General features: G+C 43.1%; 1 protein-coding gene across 1 annotated transcript in view; it reads right to left on the bottom strand.

The window, feature by feature from the left end:
• LOC121576449 (rab GTPase-activating protein 1-like) overlaps positions 1 to 18530 on the bottom strand; it is a 193104-nt gene that overhangs the window by 52507 nt on the left and 122067 nt on the right. Inside the window, exons 15-17 of the mRNA XM_041889596.1 lie at positions 15365 to 15439; positions 10669 to 10794; positions 8352 to 8495 (exon numbers count right to left, since the gene is read on the bottom strand). Coding sequence (XP_041745530.1) covers positions 8352 to 8495; positions 10669 to 10794; positions 15365 to 15439 — 345 coding nt within the window. The remainder of the gene's footprint in view (positions 1 to 8351; positions 8496 to 10668; positions 10795 to 15364; positions 15440 to 18530) is intronic.

Below are 18530 nucleotides of genomic sequence, written 5' to 3'. Positions count from 1 at the left end.
GAGACAGAGAGACAGAGAGAGAGACAGAGCGAGACAGAGCGAGAGACAGAGAGAGACAAAGAGAGACAGAGAGAGAGACAGAGAGAGACAGAGAGAGACATAGAGAGAGACAGAGAGAGGTGTGGAGAAAAGAAAAGGACGACAACAGGAGCACAACAGATGAAAGGGGAAGGGAGAGGTAAAGCAATTTCATAGAGAAGAGAGAAAAAGGAGAGAAAAGTGACAGAATTACAACAAAAAAAAAATCAAATTGAGGCATGGGTAAAGCAAACAAAAATAAGAAAGTGACCTCTCACGAGAAAAGAGAGAAAGAAAGAGGTATAGAGAGGGAGAGATTTTAAAAAGGGAGGTACGGAGTAGAGGAGCAGATTCTCATCACGCGGCTCATTGGCTGAGAAACGCGCCCGGGGGCCGAAAGAGGGAGGGAGGGAGGGAGGGAGGGAGAGAGGGATAAAAGGAGAGAGGAGGAGAGAGAATCACACAGAGAGAAGGAGCGAGAAAGGCCACAGTGGTTGAGTCCCAAATGTCACCATATTCCCTTAATAGTACACTACTTTTGACCGAGGCCCAAAGGGTTCTGGTAAAAAGTAGTGCACTATATAGGGAATAGGGTGCCATTTGGGACGCATACAATGACTCTCTCCTGGGGTACCAGGTCTGAAGGGAACTGGGAAGAGGAGCAGGTGGGGCTATGCTACTGTGCTTTAGTGCTTGAAGGGGCTTTGAGGATTTGATGGGTTCATCATGCTAGAACGGTGTGTTCTCACTTCTCAGGGTCATTATAGCTTTGAAGAGGTAGATATGTGTGTGAATACTGGAGAGGTTTCACTGTGTTAGTCCAGAGTCATATAGAGATTTTGGCATAGTCAGATGAACTTGTGGATAGCATTTTTGTGTCTCTGTGTACAGTAAGAAGGAAGTTAGAGGTAGTTTCGCGAGCCATTGCTAACTAGTGCTAGCACAATAACTGTGTGCTAGCAGTTACCCATAGACCAGCAGTTCTCAACTGTTTTTTTTTTTTTTTTGGGGGTAGATCAGCTTTAATATTGCAGATAAACTGTAACTTCCATCAATGTAATTGTCTGCATCACTTCCAATCCCCCATATGTTTTTTTCCCGCATTCATATAAAAACAAATGTCCCTCTTTCAAAGATAATTCGTAAAAATCCAAATAACTTCACAGATTTTAATTGTAAAGGGTTTAAACACTGTTTCCCATGCTTGTTCAATGAACCACAAACAATTAATGAACATGCAAGCTTACAGACGGTAGGCAATTAAGGTCACAGTTATGAAAACTTATGACACTAAAGAGGCCTTTCTACTGACTCTGAAAAACACCAAAAGAAAGATGCCCAGGGTCCCTGCTCATCTGCGTGAACGTGCCTTAGGCATGCTGCAAGGAGGCATGAGGACTGCAGATGTGGCCAGGGCAATAAATTGCAATGTCCATACCGTGAGACGCCTAAGAAAGCACTACAGGGAGACAGGACGGACAGCTGATCGTCCTCGCAGTGGCAGACTACGTGTAACAACACCTGCACAGGATCGGTACACCAGACATCACCGGCAACAACGTCGCCTATTGGCACAAACCCACCATCGCTGGTCCAGACAGGACTGGCAAAAAGTGCTCTTCACTGACAAGTTGCGGTTTTGTCTCACCAGAGGTGATAGTCGGATTCGCGTTTATTGTAGAAGGAATGAGCGTTACACCGAGGCCTGTACTCTGGAGCGGGATCGATTTGGAGGTGGAGGGTCCGTCATGGACTGGGGCGGTGTGTCACAGCATCATCGGACTGAGCTTGTTGTCATTGCAGGCAATCTCAACGCTATGCATTACAGGGAAGACATCCTCCACCCTCATGTGGTACCCTTCCTGCAGGCTCATCCTTACATAACCCTCCAGCATGACAATGCCACCAACCATACCGCTCGTTCTGTGCGTGATTTCCTGCAAGACAGGAATGTCAGTGTTCTGCCATGGCCAGCGAAGAGCCCGGATCTCAGTCCCATTGAGCACGTCTGGGACCTGTTGGATCGGAGGGTGAGGGCTGGGGCCATTCACCCCAGAAATGTCTGGGAACTAGCAGGTGCCTTGGTGGAAGAGTGGGGTAACATCTCACAGCAAGAACTGGCAAATATGGTGCAGTCCATGAGGAGGGGATGCACTGCAGTACTTAATGCAGCTGGTGGCCACACCAGACACTGACTGTTACTTTTCATTTTGACCCCCCCCCCCCTTTGTTCAGGGACACATTATTCAATTTCTGTTAGTCACATGTCTGTGGAACTTGTTCAGTTTATGTCTCAATTGTTGAATCTTGTTATGTTCATACAAATATTTACACATGTTAAGTTTGCTGAAAATAAACACAGTTGACAGTGATACACATATACACACACACACACACACACATATATACATATACACACACACACACATATACACACACACACACACACACACACACACACACACATAAACATCATTTAAAAAAATATATTTTCCAACCCCACCACACCTCCCCTAATTGGAGTAAACTAGTGAACAACAACGCTTAGGCCTTTACTTCCAACTTATACATACTATATACATTTTATGGACACAGTCAATTTCACAATAATTATATTTTGTTTATTTTTACTCCTGAACTTCCTCTACCCTCATCCTCTTCGATCATTTTCATGATGTCCAACCGGTTTGCTTCTACAGTGCCTTCCAAAAGTATTCAGCCCCCTTGGCGTTTTTCCTATTTTGTTGCATTACAACCTCTAATTTAAATTGATTTTTATTTGGATTTCATGTAATGGACATACACAAAATTGTCCAAATTGGTGAAGTGAAATGAAAAAAATAACTTGTTTCAGAAAATTATAAAAAATAAATAACGGAAAAGTGGTGCGTGCATATGTATTCACCCCCTTTGATATGAAGCCCCTAAATAAGATCTGGTGCAACCAATTACCTTCAGAAGTCACATAATTAGTTAAATAAGTGTCACATGATCTGTCACATGATCTCAGTATATATACACCTTTTCTGAAAGGCCCCAGAGTCTACCACACCACTAAGCAAGGGGCACCACCAAGCTAGCGGCACTATGAAGACCAGGGAGCTCTCCAAACAGGTCAGGGACAAAGTTGTGGAGAAGTACAGATCAGGGTTGGGTTATAAAAAAATATCAGAAACTTTGAATATCCCACGGAGCACCATTAAATCCATTATTAAAAAATTGAAAGAATATGGCACCACAACAAACCTGCCAAGAGAGGGCCACCCACCAAAACTCACGGACCAGGCAAGGAGGGCATTAATCAGAGAGGCAACAAAGAGACCCCTGAAGGAGCTGCAAAGCTCCACAGCGGAGATTGGAGTTTCTGTCCATAGGACCACTTTAAGCCGTACACTCCACAGAGCTGGGCTTTACAGAAGAGTGGCCAGAAAAAGGCCATTGCTTAAAGAAAATAATAAGCAAACACGTTTGGTGTTCGCCAAAAGGCATGTGGGAGACTCCCCAAACATATGGAAGAAGGTACTCTGGTCAGATGAGACTAAAATTGAGCTTTTTGGCCATCAAGGAAAATGCTATGTCTGGCGCAAACCCAACACCTCATCACCCAGAGAACACCATCCCACAGTGAAGCATGGTGGTGGCAGCATCATGCTGTGGGGATGTTTTTCATCGGCAGGGACTGGGACACTGGTCAGAATTGAAGGAATGATGGATGGCGCTAAATACAGGGAAATTCTTCAGAGAAACTTGTTTCAGTCTTCCAGAGATTTGAGACTGGGACTAAGGTTTACCTTCCAGCAGGACAATTACCTAAATCAACACGAGTGGTTTAAAGGGAAACATTTAAATGTCTTGGAATGGCCTAGTCAAAGCCCAGACCTCAATCCAATTGAGAATCTGTGGTAGGACTCAAAGAATGCAGTACACCAGCGGAACCCATCCAAACTTGAAGGAGCTGGAGCAGTTTTGCCTTGAAGAATGGGAAAAAATCCCAGTGGCTTGATGTGCCAAGCTTATAGAGACATACCCCAAGAAACTTGCAGCTGTAATTGCTGCAAAAGGGGGGGTGAATAGTGGTAGGCATGTTGTGTAAATCAAATGATACAAACCCCCAAAAAATCCATTTTAATTCCAGGTTGTAAGGCAACAAAATAGGAAAATTGCCAAGGGGGGTGAATACTTTCGCAAGCCTCTGTCTATGCCATATCTTTCAAACTGTGCTCTTTCACAAAAGTTCTCAACCTATAACATACAGTGGGGAAAAAAAGTATTTAGTCAGCCACCAATTGTGCAAGTTCTCCCACTTAAAAAGATGAGAGAGGCCTGTAATTTTCATCATAGGTACACGTCAACTATGACAGACAAATTGAGGAAAAAAATTCCAGAAAATCACATTGTAGGATTTTTAATGAATTTATTTGCAAATTATGGTGGAAAATAAGTATTTGGTCACCTACAAACAAGCAAGATTTCTGTCTCTCACAGACCTGTAACTTCTTATTTAAGAGACTCCTCTGTCCTCCACTCGTTACCTGTATTAATGGCACCTGTTTGAACTTGTTATCAGTATAAAAGACACCTGTCCACAACCTCAAACAGTCACACTCCAAACTCCACTATGGCCAAGACCAAAGAGCTGTCAAAGGATACCAGAAACAAAATTGTAGACCTGCACCAGGCTGGGAAGACTGAATCTGCAATAGGTAAGCAGCTTGGTTTGAAGAAATCAACTGTGGGAGCAATTATTAGTAAATGGAAGACATACAAGACCACTGATAATCTCCCTCGATCTGGGGCTCCACGCAAGATCTCCCCCCCTTGGGGTCAAAGTTATCACAAGAACGGTGAGCAAAAATCCCAGAACCACACGGGGGGACCTAGTGAATGACCTGCAGAGAGCTGGGACCAAAGTAACAAAGCCTACCATCAGTAACACACTACACCGCCAGAGACTCAAATCCTGCAGTGCCAGACGTGTCCCCCTGCTTAAGCCAGTACATGTCCAGGCCCGTCTGAAGTTTGCTAGAGTGCATTTGGATGATCCAGAAGAGGATTGGGAGAATGACATATGGTCAGATGAAACCAAAATATAACTTTTTGGTAAAAACTCAACTCGTCGGGTTTGGAGGACAAAGAATGGTGAGTTGCATCCAAAGAACACCATACCTACTGTGAAGCATGGGGGTGGAAACATCATGCTTTGGGGCTGTTTTTCTGCAAAGGGACCAGGACGACAGATCCGTGTAAAGGAAAGAATGAATGGGGCCATGTATCGTGAGATTTTGAGTGAAAACCTCCTTCCATCAGCAAGGGCATTGAAGATGAAACGTGGCTGGGTCTTTCAGCATGACAATGATCCCAAACACACCGCCTGGGCAACGAAGGAGTGGCTTCGTAAGAAGCATTTCAAGGTCCTGGAGTGGCCTAGCCAATCTCCAGATCTCAACCCCATAGAAAATCTTTGGAGGGAGTTGAAAGTATGTGTTGCCCAGCGACAGCCCCAAAACATCACTGCTCTAGAGGAGATCTGCATGGAGGAATGGGCCAAAATACCAGCAACAGTGTGTGAAAACCTTGTGAAGACTTACAGAAAACGTTTGACCTGTGTCATTGCCAACAAAGGGTATATAACAAAGTATTGAGAAACTTTTGTTATTGACCAAATACTTATTTTCCACCATAATTTGCAAATAAATTCATTAAAAATCCTACAATGTGATTTTCTGGATTTTTTTTCCTCATTTTGTCTGTCATAGTTGACGTGTACCTATGATGAAAATTACAGGCCTCTCTCATCTTTTTAAGTGGGAGAACTTGCACAATTGGTGGCTGACTAAATACTTTTTTCCCCCACTGTATATACTTATTATGGACACAGTATGTTTTACTTACTTATAGTTATTTTGTTGTTATTAGTTATTAGTCCCAACCTTCAGCTCCATTCAACCCCTCCCATCTACAGTTGAAGTCGGAAGTTTACATGCACTTAGGTTGGAGTCATTAAAACTCGTTTTTCTACCACTCCACAAATTTCTTGTTAACAAACTATAGTTTTGGCAAGTCGGTTAGGACATCTACTTTGTGCATGACACAAGTAATTTTTCAAACAGTTGTTTACAGACAGATTATTTCACTTATAATTCACTGTTTCACAATTCCAGTGGGTCAGAAGTTTACATACACTAAGTTGACTGTGCCTTTCAACAGCTTGGAAAATTCCAGAAAATGATGTCATGGCTTTAGAAGCTTCTGATAGGCTAATTGACATCATTTGAGTCAATGAGAGGTGTACCTGTGGATGTATTTCAAGGCCTACCTTCAAACTCAGTGCCTCTTTGCTTGACATCATGGGAAAACCAAAGAAATCAGCCAAGACCTCAGAAAAAAAATTGTAGACCTCCACAAATCTGGTTCATCCATGGGAGCAATTTCCAAACGCCTAAAGGTACCCCGTTCATCTGTACAAACAATAGTACGCAAGTATAAACACCATGGGACCACGCAGCCGTCATACCGCTCAGGAAGGAGACGCGTTCGGTCTCCTAGAGATGAACGTACTTTAGTGCGAAAAGTGCAAATCAATCCCAGAACAACAGCAAAGGACCTTGGAGATGCTGGAGGAAACAGGTTCAAAAGTATCTATATCCACAGTAAAATGAGTCCTATATCGACCTAACCTGAAAGGCCGCTCAGCAAGGAAGAAGCCACTGCTCCAAAACCACCATAAAAAAGCCAGACTATGGTTTGCAACTGCACATGGGGACAACATTTTTACTAGGATTAAATGTCAGGAATTGTGAAAAACTGAGTTTAAATGTATTTGGCTAAGGTGTATGTAAACTTCCGACTTAACACCATCCATATTGGATTTCTTTTTGCCATATATTTCGTAATCTGTACTGTGATGTTTCACAAAAGTACTGAACCCTTCTATTCTCATTGTTTCTACAGATTGTAAATCGAAAGTAAACATTACTAAAAGTATTATTATATTATTGATCGATTGACTATGACTTTTCAGATCACCCAGTAGTGCCATCTGCAGGGTTAGCTCCAGGTAAATATTGCAATCCTTAAGCCATTCCTGGACCTGTGACCAAAAACAAGCTACAAACGTACAGTACCAGAACAAATGATCTAATGATTCTGTCTCTTCGCAGCAAAATCTGCAGAGCTGGGAAGATTGTATCCCCCATATAAATAACATTCTATTGGTAGCAAGAATTTTGTATAATAATTTAAATTGAAAAAATCTAAGTTTTGAATCCGGCGTTGCTATGCGTATCAGTTCATAAACCATTTACAATTATTTTTTTTACCATGGAATTGGTACGTCAAAAATCTCTTCCCAACTATTTTGCAATCTATATGGGAAGGCTGTCAATCCTTTGGTCCTGAAATGAAACACTTTTTTATTTATCAAAATTTTCTTTAACCAATTATGGTTTTAATGCAGGGCCGACAGACAAGTTCCTTACTTTTTCCCCTATCCACTTTCCTCTTCTATTGTTGTGGTAATGCTGCAATTAGTTCTCAACTGGTTTTGCCTCGGGACCCAACTTGAACCAGGTTGTCTCAGTCGCGACGCAATATTCACATCGTGAAAAAAAACCACCAAAATACAATCTGGAAAACTATTTTTTTATGCTATATTGATAGTAAAAGTAGCAATTACATGACAAGGGAACAACACTCCCACCTCTTTCATTGTCAATAATAACATTTTGATGTAGAATGCTAATAAACTCACTGGTTTGAGACTACAAAATCAACCAGAAATAGCGCTGCTAATGGCTCTATATTAGAGATTCAATTATTAGATTCAATTATAAAAAAATGTAAGTTCATTATCATTTCTACACACTTTCTACCTGCTTTAAGTCGTTTAAGTTCAGACTGGAGTATAAAAAATGTAATTAAAAAAAGTGTTTTGTTTTATACCCGCGACCCATTCAAAACCTCAACCCACAAGTTGAAAATCACTGCCATAGACTTCCAGTCATTGCGCTAATGCTAGTTAGCAATTGCGCTAGTTAGCAACTTCCTTCAAACTGCAACCAGACGTAAAAATGGTATCCACGAGTTCATCTGACTCTGGGGAAGTAGATAAAGCCCTACTCCTACTCCAAAATCCCAAAGAATCCCTTTAAGTTTAGTGTACCAATAGCAGGTTGGTAATGGTCTGTGTTGTGGTAAAGAATAGGGCTAAGGTAAAGACCAGTGTTGGGGTAGGAGTAGGGCTAAGGTAAGGACCAGTGTTGGGATTAGGAGTCGTGTTAAAATGAGTCTTAACACTAGTGTTGGGTCAATTGTGGGGCTTCTTAACTTCTTACCTCACACAACAGCAGGTCAGTGATGTGGAAGACCATGCAGAGGGGGAACTTGGCTGTGAAGAGCGTGAGGAACCACTGAGAGGCATACATGTGAGCTTCCAGATTGAGCTCCTGGAAGTGGGACCAGAGTTCTGGGAGTTGTTCCTGGAGATAGGAAATAAGAAGAGAGGAAACCACTCAGTAAGAAGAAAGAGGAGTTAATTTCACAGTACTCATCAATCTACACACAATACCCCATAATGACAAAGCAAAAACAGGTTTGTAGAAATGTTAGATAATTTTTTTTACATATACAACTAAAGTATCACATTAACATAAGTACTCAGACCTCACTCAGTACTTTGTTAAAGCACCTTTGGCAGCGATTACAACATCGAATCTTCTTGGGTATGACGCTACAAGCTTGGCACACCTGTATTTGGGGAGTTTCTCCCATTCTTCTCTGCAGTTCCTCTCAAGCTCTGTCAGGTTGGATGGGGAGCATCGCTGCACAGCTATTTTCAAGTCTCTCCAGAGATGTTCAATCAGGTTCAAGTCTGGGCTCTGGCTTGACCACTCAAGGACATTCAGAAACTTGTCCCGAAGCCACTCCTGCGTTGTCTTGGCTGTGTGCTTAGGGTTGTTGTCCTGAGCGCTGAGGTCCTGAGTGCTCTGGAGCAGGTTTTCATCAAGGATCTCTCTGTACTATGCTCCGTTCATCTTTTCCTCGATCCTGACTAGTCTCCCAGTCCCTACCACTGAAAAACATCCCCACAGCATGATGCTGCTACCACCATGCTTCACCGTAGGGATGGTGCCAGGATTCCTCCAAACGTGACGCTTGACATTCAGTCCAAAGAGTTCAATCTTGCTTGCATCAGGCCAGAGAATCTTGTTTCTCATGGTCTGAGAGTCTTTAGGTGCCTTTTGGCAAACTCCAAGCGGGCTTGATTGGTGGAGTGCTGCAGAGATGGTTGTCCTTCTGGAAGGTTCTCTCATCTCCACAGAGGAACTCTGGAGCTCTGTCAGAGTGACCATCGGGTTCTTGGTCACCTCCCTGACCAATGCCCTTCTCCCCCGATTGCTCAGTTTGGCCAGGCGGCCAGCTCTAGGAAGAGTCTTGGTGGTTCCAAACTTCTTCCATTTAAGAATGATGGAGGCCACTGTGTTCTTGGGGCCTTCAATGCTGCAGATTTTTTTTGGTACCCTTCCCCAGACCTGTGCCTCGACACAATCCTGTCTCGGAGCTCTACAGACAATTCCTTCGACCTCATGGCTTGGTTTTTGCTCTGACATGCACTGTCAACTGTGGGACCTTATATAGACAAATCAAATCATGTCCAATCAATTGAATTTACCACAGGTGGACTCCAATCAAGTTGTAGAAACATCTCAAGGATGATCAATGGAAACAGGATGCACAAGCTCAATTTCGAGTTTCATAGCAAAGGGTCTGAATACCTACGTATTTCTGTTTTTTATTTTGAATGTGCTTAACTGTCAAAAAAAAACGTTTTTGCTTTGTCATTATGGGGTATTGTGTGTAGATTGCTGATATGTACTTATTTTTTAATCAATTTTAGAATAAGGCTGTAACGTAACAAAATGTGGAAAAAGTCAAGGGGGCTGAATATTTTCAGAAGGCACTGTATATACCAATACATTGATTGACAGACTAATAGTGTAAATCAGTCAAGTCAATCAGTCAAGCAAGCGATCATCATCACAGCTCAGAAAGCACCGTCAGAGAGAGGGAGTGAGTGAAGGAGAGAGAGCTGGAGAGAGAAGAGAAAGAGAAACTGGCTTGATTCCACCTGTATGCCAACCCTTAGCGATTAACGCTAATACTCCTTAGCCTTGGGGAGCTTGTCAATACAGTGCTGAAAAAAACCTACTTAGGGGAGGCTAAAATGGATTTCCGTACAAAATTAAAGTCCAATTTGGAGTGGATTTAGCCTAATAACGAACCTAAGGCTAGCCCTAACAAGAATAGAGTCAGTCAGCACTCTTCAAGCTGGAATCCTTAATGGTGAAACTGCTACATCCGATGCGCAACGCATTCCCAGCGCTCCCTGCCTCTGCTTCATCAACAAAACAAAAACAATAATGTCCGTGGGGCGGACACTGGCGCCGTTTACCCCTACTGCGGATTCCAACGTTAAGGTGCATAGAGCATGGGTAAGTGTCTGCAGATACATGTGTGTGCACATACACACGCATGCAAGAACACACAGACACACACAAACATAACCATCCAGTCTCATGACCACAATCATTATGTGACATTTTGTTAGGTTTGACGTTTTTCAGAGGGCTTTAGAGATGCAGGCGGACTAACCTGGAGCAGTCGTTCCAGCTGGTAGAACTTGCAGTGCAGATCCTCAAAGTTGTTCTTGTAGAGTTCCCTCAGGCCGTACTCATACATAATCCTCCCCAGCACACAGAACGCCTGCTCCTCAGGCATCTACATCCACAGGACGAAACAAAACCAGTGGGGGTTAGCTAGAATATACCAACGGAGGAATGAGAGAAGGAGAGGTCTGAGATATGGGAGGTGAAGCGACAATTGTTTCATTTTATCCTTTGACTTGTTCGATTTTTATGAGATCGATATATATATATATATATATATATATATATATATATATATATATATATATATATATATATATACATACATACATACACACACACAGTGGGGGAAAAAAGTATTTAGTCAGCCACCAATTGTGCAAGTTCTCCCACTTAAAAAGATGAGAGAGGCCTGTAATTTTCATCATAGGTACACGTCAACTATGACAGACAAAATGAGGAAAAAAATTCCAGAAAATCACATTGTAGGATTTTTTATGAATTTATTTGCAAATTATGGTGGAAAATAAGTATTTGGTCAATAACAAAAGTTTCTCAATACTTTGTTATATACCCTTTGTTGGCAATGACACAGGTCAAACGTTTTCTGTAAGTCTTCACAAGGTTTTCACACACTGTTGCTGGTATTTTGGCCCATTCCTCCATGCAGATCTCCTCTAGAGCAGTGATGTTTTGGGGCTGTCGCTGGGCAACACGGACTTTCAACTCCCTCCAAAGATTTTCTATAGGGTTGAGATCTGGAGACTGGCTAGGCCACTCCAGGACCTTGAAATGCTTCTTACGAAGCCACTCCTTCGTTGCCCGGGCGGTGTGTTTGGGATCATTTTCACTCAAAATCTCACGATACATGGCCCCATTCATTCTTTCCTTTACACGGATCAGTCGTCCTGGTCCCTTTGCAGAAAAACTGCCCCAAAGCATGATGTTTCCACCCCCATGCTTCACAGTAGGTATGGTGTTCTTTGGATGCAACTCAGCATTCTTTGTCCTCCAAACACGACAAGTTGAGTTTTTACCAAAAAGTTTTATTTTGGTTTCATCTGACCATATGACATTCTCCCAATCCTCTTCAGGATCATCCAAATGCACTATAGCAAACTTCAGATGGGCCTGGACATGTACTGGCTTAAGCAGGGGGACACGTCTGGCACTGCAGGATTTGAGTCCCTGGCGGCATAGTGTGTTACTGATGGTAGGCTTTGTTACTTTGGTCCCAGCTCTCTGCAGGTCATTCACTAGGTCCCCCCGTGTGGTTCTGGGATTTTTGCTCACCGTTCTTGTGATCATTTTGACCCCACGGGGTGAGATCTTGCGTGGAGCCCCAGATCGAGGGAGATTATCAGTGGTCTTGTATGTCTTCCATTTCCTAATAATTGCTCCCACAGTTGATTTCTTCAAACCAAGCTGCTTACCCATTGCAGATTCAGTCTTCCCAGCCTGGTGCAGGTCTACAATTTTGTTTCTGGTGTCCTTTGACAGCTCTTTGGTCTTGGCCATAGTGGAGTTTGGAGTGTGACTGTTTGAGGTTGTGGACATGTGTCTTTTATACTGATAACAAGTTCAAACAGGTGCCATTAATACAGGTAACGAGTGGAGGACAGAGGAGCCTCTTAAAGAAGAAGTTACAGTCCTCTCTCATCTTTTTAAGTGGGAGAACTTACACAATTGGTGGCTGACTAAATACTTTTTTCCCCCACTGTATATATATAGAGAGAGAGGCCTGTAATTTTCATCATAGGTACACGTGAACTATGACAGACAAATTTTATAAAAAAAATCCAGAAAATCACATTGTAGGATTTTTTATGAATTTATTTGCAAATTATGCTGGAAAATAAGTATTTGGTCACCTACAAACAAGCAAGATTTCTTGCTCTCACAGACCTGTAACTTCTTCTTTAAGAGGCTCCTCTGTCCTCCACTCGTTACCTGTATTAATGGCACCTGTTTGAACTTGTTATCAGTATAAAAGACACCTGTCCACAACCTCAAACAGTCACACTCCAAACTCCACTATGGCCAAGACCAAAGAGCTGTCAAAGGACACCAGAAACAAAATTGTAGACCTGCACCAGGCTGGGAAGACTGAATCTGCAATAGGTAAGCAGCTTGGTTTGAAGAAATCAACTGTGGGAGCAATTATTAGGAAATGGAAGACATACAAGACCACTGATAATCTCCCTCGATCTGGGGCTCCACGCAAGATCTCACCCCGTGGGGTCAAAATGATCACAAGAACGGTGAGCAAATATCCCAGAACCACACGGGGGGACCTAGTGAATGACCTGCAGAGAGCTGGGACCAAAGTAACAAAGCCTACCATCAGTAACACACTACGCCGCCAGGGACTCAAATCCTGCAGTGCCAGACGTGTCCCCCTGCTTAAGCCAGTACATGTCCAGGCCCGTCTGAAGTTTGCTAGAGTGCATTTGGATGATCCAGAAGAGGATTGGGAGAATGTCATATGGTCAGATGAAACCAAAATAGAACTTTTTGGTAAAAACTAAACTCGTTGTGTTTGGAGGACAAAGAATGCTGAGTTGCATCCAAAGAACACCATACCTACTGTGAAGCATGGGGGTGGAAACATCATGCTTTGGGGCTGTTTTTCTGCAAAGGGACCAGGACGACTGATCCGTGTAAAGGAAAGAATGAATGGGGCCATGTATCGTGAGATTTTGAGTGAAAACCTCCTTCCATCAGCAAGGGCATTGAAGATGAAACGTGGCTGGGTCTTTCAGCATGACAGTGATCCCAAACACACCGCCCGGGCAACGAAGGCGTGGCTTCGTAAGAAGCATTTCAAGGTCCTGGAGTGGCCTAGCCAGTCTCCAGATCTCAACCCCATAGAAAATCTTTGGAGGGAGTTGAAAGTCCGTGTTGCCCAGCGACAGCCCCAAAACATCACTGCTCTAGAGGAGATCTGCATGAAGGAATGGGCCAAAATACCAGCAACAGTGTGTGAAAACCTTGTGAAGACTTACAGAAAACGTTTGACCTGTGTCATTGCCAACAAAGGGTATATAACAAAGTATTGAGAAACTTTTGTTATTGACCAAATACTTATTTTCCACCATAATTTGCAAATAAATTCATTAAAAATCCTACAATGTGATTTTCTGGATTTTTTTTCCTCATTTTGTCTGTCATAATTGACGTGTACCTATGATGAAAATTACAGGCCTCTCTCATATTTTTAAGTGGGAGAACTTGCACAATTGGTGGCTGACTAAATACTTTTTTTCCCCACTTTATATAATGTCAACATTTCAGCTCTAAGGCTTTTCTTAATAAACAATACACTGCCATAAACAGGAGTAGGAGGAATGATTGGTGGAGTCTCTTGTCACTTGAAAGTGTTGTTTTATGTGGATTGAGAGGGAGGTTTTCTTAGACCCATGAAGAAGAGTTAGGAGACAGTTGGAGCAGAGGGAAAAGTGAGAGAGGGACTAAAAGAGAAAGGAGGATGAAGTGTGTGAGGGAGTGAGAAACAAGGTGAGAATCTGGTGAGTGTTTGAAAGAAAACCAGAAGGTGGGAGTGTCAGTGTGAAAGATAAAGGGGGTGAGTATTGCCCCCCCCCTTTAATACACAAACAGTGCGTGTGAGTGTGAGTGACAGTGAGAGAGAGCGAGAGAGAGACCCACCCACACGCAGAGAGAGTGGTAGATATTTAATCAGATAGACCATGTGTGTGTCCTGGGCTGAATGGGCCATTAATATTCTGGACACCTCTCTTCCACTTCTCCCCCTCTCTCTCCCCCTTCTCTTCTATCACTCTACTCCTCCTTCCATCCCTCGTTCTCTCTTTCACACCTTGCTCACCTTTTCATCTCCTCCCTCCATCCTCTCTCCACTTCTCCCTCCATCCTCTCTCCACTTCTCCCTCCATCCTCTCTCCACTTCTCCCTCCATCCTCTCTCCACTTCTCCCTCCATCCTCTCTCCACTTCTCCCTCCATCCTCTCTCCACTTCTCCCTTCATCCTCTCTCCACTTCTCCCTCCATCCTCTCTCCACTTCTCCCTCCATCCTCTCTCCACTTCTCCTCCCATCCTCTCTCCACTTCTCCTCCCATCTCTTCTCCTCCCATCCTCTCTCCACTTCTCCTCCCATCTCTTCTCCTCCCATCCTCTCTCCACTTTTCCCTCCATCTCTTCTCCCTCCATCTCTTCTCCCTCCACTCCTCCTCCCACCCTCTCTCCACTTCTCCCTCCATCTCTCTTTTATTACTGCTCCACTCATCCTCACTCTATCCCTCTGCACTTTTCCCTTCCATACTTCTCCTTCCATCTCGATATATCACTCATCCGCTCTCCCTCCTTCCTACCTCCCACCTCCTCTCAGATTTACTGTCCTGTTGTTCACTTATTCACTCCGTTCCTGCTGCACTCTCCTCCCTCTGTTCCACCTGAACTTTCCTTCTTTCTCTCTACTCTCTCCATTGTTCTCACTATCAGTCCCAATACAACTGAATCTTAATAAGTGCACTTTGGATAAATGTAAACTCTGCGCTCTGCAATAGTTTCTCCAGAGCCAATGTAATGCCTTTTTATTATTTAATTAAATTGTCTGTCACAACAGTGCAGACTTCATTCTCAACATCTCTCTATGGGTTCCATAGACGCTGTGTAGACGTTGTATTGAGGTTTGAGCCCCACTTACATGCAGTAGCAGCACTGCAGCCAGGAAGGACTGTCCCTGACAGTAGCCAATCTCCTCATCATAGACTGAATAGGCCTGGAACACAAAGCAGAGAGCGAATAACATTAGCCACCTCATACCATGCATAAGAGGCTGTGTGTGTGTAACATGCATGTAACATACTGAGCAAGTAGTTTGTGTTTGTTAAAATGTGACACACCAAATATTCACTTTAGGAATGATCACTCCTCTGCAGTTCAAAAGGTGTATAAATATTCCGGAGGGTAAGTCCTTCTCACAGTAGATACTAGGGTGTTCGTTTGTTATTTGTGGTTTTAAATTTGCTCAACGACTGCAGTTTTAGATTCATTTTCAACTGTCTGTTTTGAAAGCCTTTTAAGTGCCTAGACTATACTAAAAAAATATAATGGTCTTTGTCACGTACACAGTTTCCAGCAGGTATAAAAGGAGCAGTGAAATGCTTTACAGTATATAGCACTATCAGCTCGCTCACATCGATAGTACATGTTGAGTTGGGAGAGGAACATTCGCACACCTCATACAGCATAGAAAGCATATTTCCTTTGTTTCTTGCTGAAAGCCTTTCGGGACCATCTTTATCTGAGTGACTTTAATCTTGCTGGGCCAATCAAGAGATGCAAAGCTTCGCAAAGCCCTGTTTTCAAAGGGCAGATTTAACAACAGGGAGGGAGGGAGGAGAGAGCGAGCGAGAGAGAGAGAGAGAGAGAGACGGCTCCCTGGTTCTGTCTTCTTCAAAGCACAGTTGGCAAAACAGCCTCCTCGAAATCTACAGTTTGGGGAATCACCCTATTGCAGGGAAAGATGAAAAGACATACAGTGCATTCGGAAAGTATTCAGACCCCTTGACTTTTTCCACGTTACAGTCTTATTCTAAAATTGATATTATTTTTTTTATATAATCAATCTACACACAATAACCCATAATGACAAAGCAAAAACATGTTTTTAGAAATATCACATTTAGATAAGTATTCAGACAATTTACTCAGTACTTTTTTGAAGCACCTTTGGCAGCAATTACAGCCTCGAGTCTTCTTGGGTATGACACTTGGCACACCTGTATTTGGGGAGTTTCTCCCATTCTTCTCTGCAGATCCTCTCAAGCTCTGTCAGGTTGGATGGGAGCGTCACTGCACAGCTATTTTCAGGGTTCTCCAGAGATGGTTGATCGGGTTCAAGTCCGGGCTCTGGCTGGGCCACTCAAGGACATTCAGAGACTTGTCCCGAAGCCACTCCTGCGTTGTCTTGGCTGTGTGCGTAGGGTCGTTGTCCTGTTGGAAGGTGAACCATCACCCCAGTCTGAGGTCCTGAGCGCTCTGGAGCAGGTTTTCATCAAGGATCTCTCTGTACTTTGCTCCGTTCATCTTTCCCTCGATCCTGATTAGTCTCCCAGTCCCTGCCGCTGAAAAACATCCCCACAGCATGATGCTGCCACCATGCTTCACCGTAGGGATAGTGCCAGGTTTCCTCCAGACGTGATGCTTGGCATTCAGGTCAAAGAGTTCAATGTTGGTTTGATCAGACCAGAGAATTTTGTTTATCATGTCTGAGAGTCCATTAGGTGCCTTTTGGCAAACTCCAAGGAGGGCTGTCATGTGCCTTTTAGTCAGGAGTGGCTTCCGTCTGGCCACTCTACCATAAAGGCCTGATTGGTGCAGAGATGGTTGTCCTTCTGGAAGGTTCTCTCATCTCCACAGAGGAACTCTGGAGTTCTGTCAGAGTGACCATCGGGTTCTTGGTCACCTCCCTGACCAAGGCCCTTCTCCCCCGATTGCTCAGTTTGGCCGGGGGCCAGATCTAGGAAGAGTCTTGGTGGTTCCAAACTTCTTCCATTTAAGAATGGAGGAGGCCACTGTAGTCTTGGGAACCTTCAATGCTGCAGACATGCTTTGGTACCCTTCCCCAGATCTGTGCCTCGACACAATTCTGTCTCTGAGCTCTACGGACAATTACTTCGACCTCATGGCTTGGTTTTTGCTCTGACATGCACTGTCAACTGTGGCACTTTATATAGACAGGTGTGTGCCTTTCCAAATCATGTCCAATCAATTGAATTTACCACAGGTGGATTCCAATCAAGTTGTAGAAACATCTCAAGGATGATCAATGGAAACAGGATACACCTGAGCTCAATTTCGAGTCTCATAGCAAAGGGTCTGAATACTTACGTAAATAAGGTATTACTGGTTTTTATTTTACGTTTGAAAAAAATTCTAAAAACCTGTTTTTGCTTTGTCATTATGGGGTATTATGTGTAGATTGATAGGGATTTTTTTCTTTTTTAATCCATTTTAGAATAAGGCTGTAACACAACAAAATGTGGAAAAAGTCAAGGGGTTTGAATACTTTCCGAATGCACTGTACACTTTACATCTCAAATGACACCCTACTCTCCATAATACCACAGATCGAACAATGAGACAGATATTTCACTGGATGTATAAATGTGAAGCATCCGGTTGGCGTTTTCACTTACTACCAAATATGGTAGTGAGAGGAAGCCCACTGGCTGGCTTGTTCTGCCCACTATGACTCATTTGTTCCCATTGGAATCGACAAGCTGTGGTCTATCTTGGTTTAGTCATAAAAAATCTTTAATAACACTGTGCTACTTTTGACCAGAGACTTGTGCCCTACTACTGGACATATTCGACGTCACTTGAACCTTCTGTCCCGAGGACCTACATAACAATGTCATAAGCAGGACATAATTAATGACATGAGTGGCTACGTGACTAACTAGCTCATCGATTCACACCATCAGTGTATACAGGGTTCTCATCAGCTGGCATCATGTAGTTTCTAGAGACTTGGTTCTGGGTGCAAAGATTAGCCATCTTGATTGTTTATGACATCCTCTGTCATAATTATTGGTGTAAAATATTAACCTTACCAAAGTGGATTCAAATAAAATCCATGGTTGACTATAATATTACATACATTATGTCAATGCGTCTTGATTGCTGTAACAACCTTTAAAATTGTATCTTGAATCCCCATTCATTGCTTTTAAAACAAAAATGGAATATGTTTATCTATTTGTTTCCCACCTGGTAGGGAATACAGATAGAAGTGTAATTGAGGAGCTATACTCCGCCAGGCTGTCTTGAGAGTGAGAGACATTTGATGGAGTGTTGCCATTCAG

The sequence above is a fragment of the Coregonus clupeaformis genome, chromosome 11, assembly GCF_020615455.1.
Source record: "Coregonus clupeaformis isolate EN_2021a chromosome 11, ASM2061545v1, whole genome shotgun sequence".
NCBI lineage: Eukaryota > Metazoa > Chordata > Actinopteri > Salmoniformes > Salmonidae > Coregonus > Coregonus clupeaformis.
Note: the sequence above shows the minus strand (reverse complement) of the source record. Positions and strands in the feature narration are given on the sequence as shown.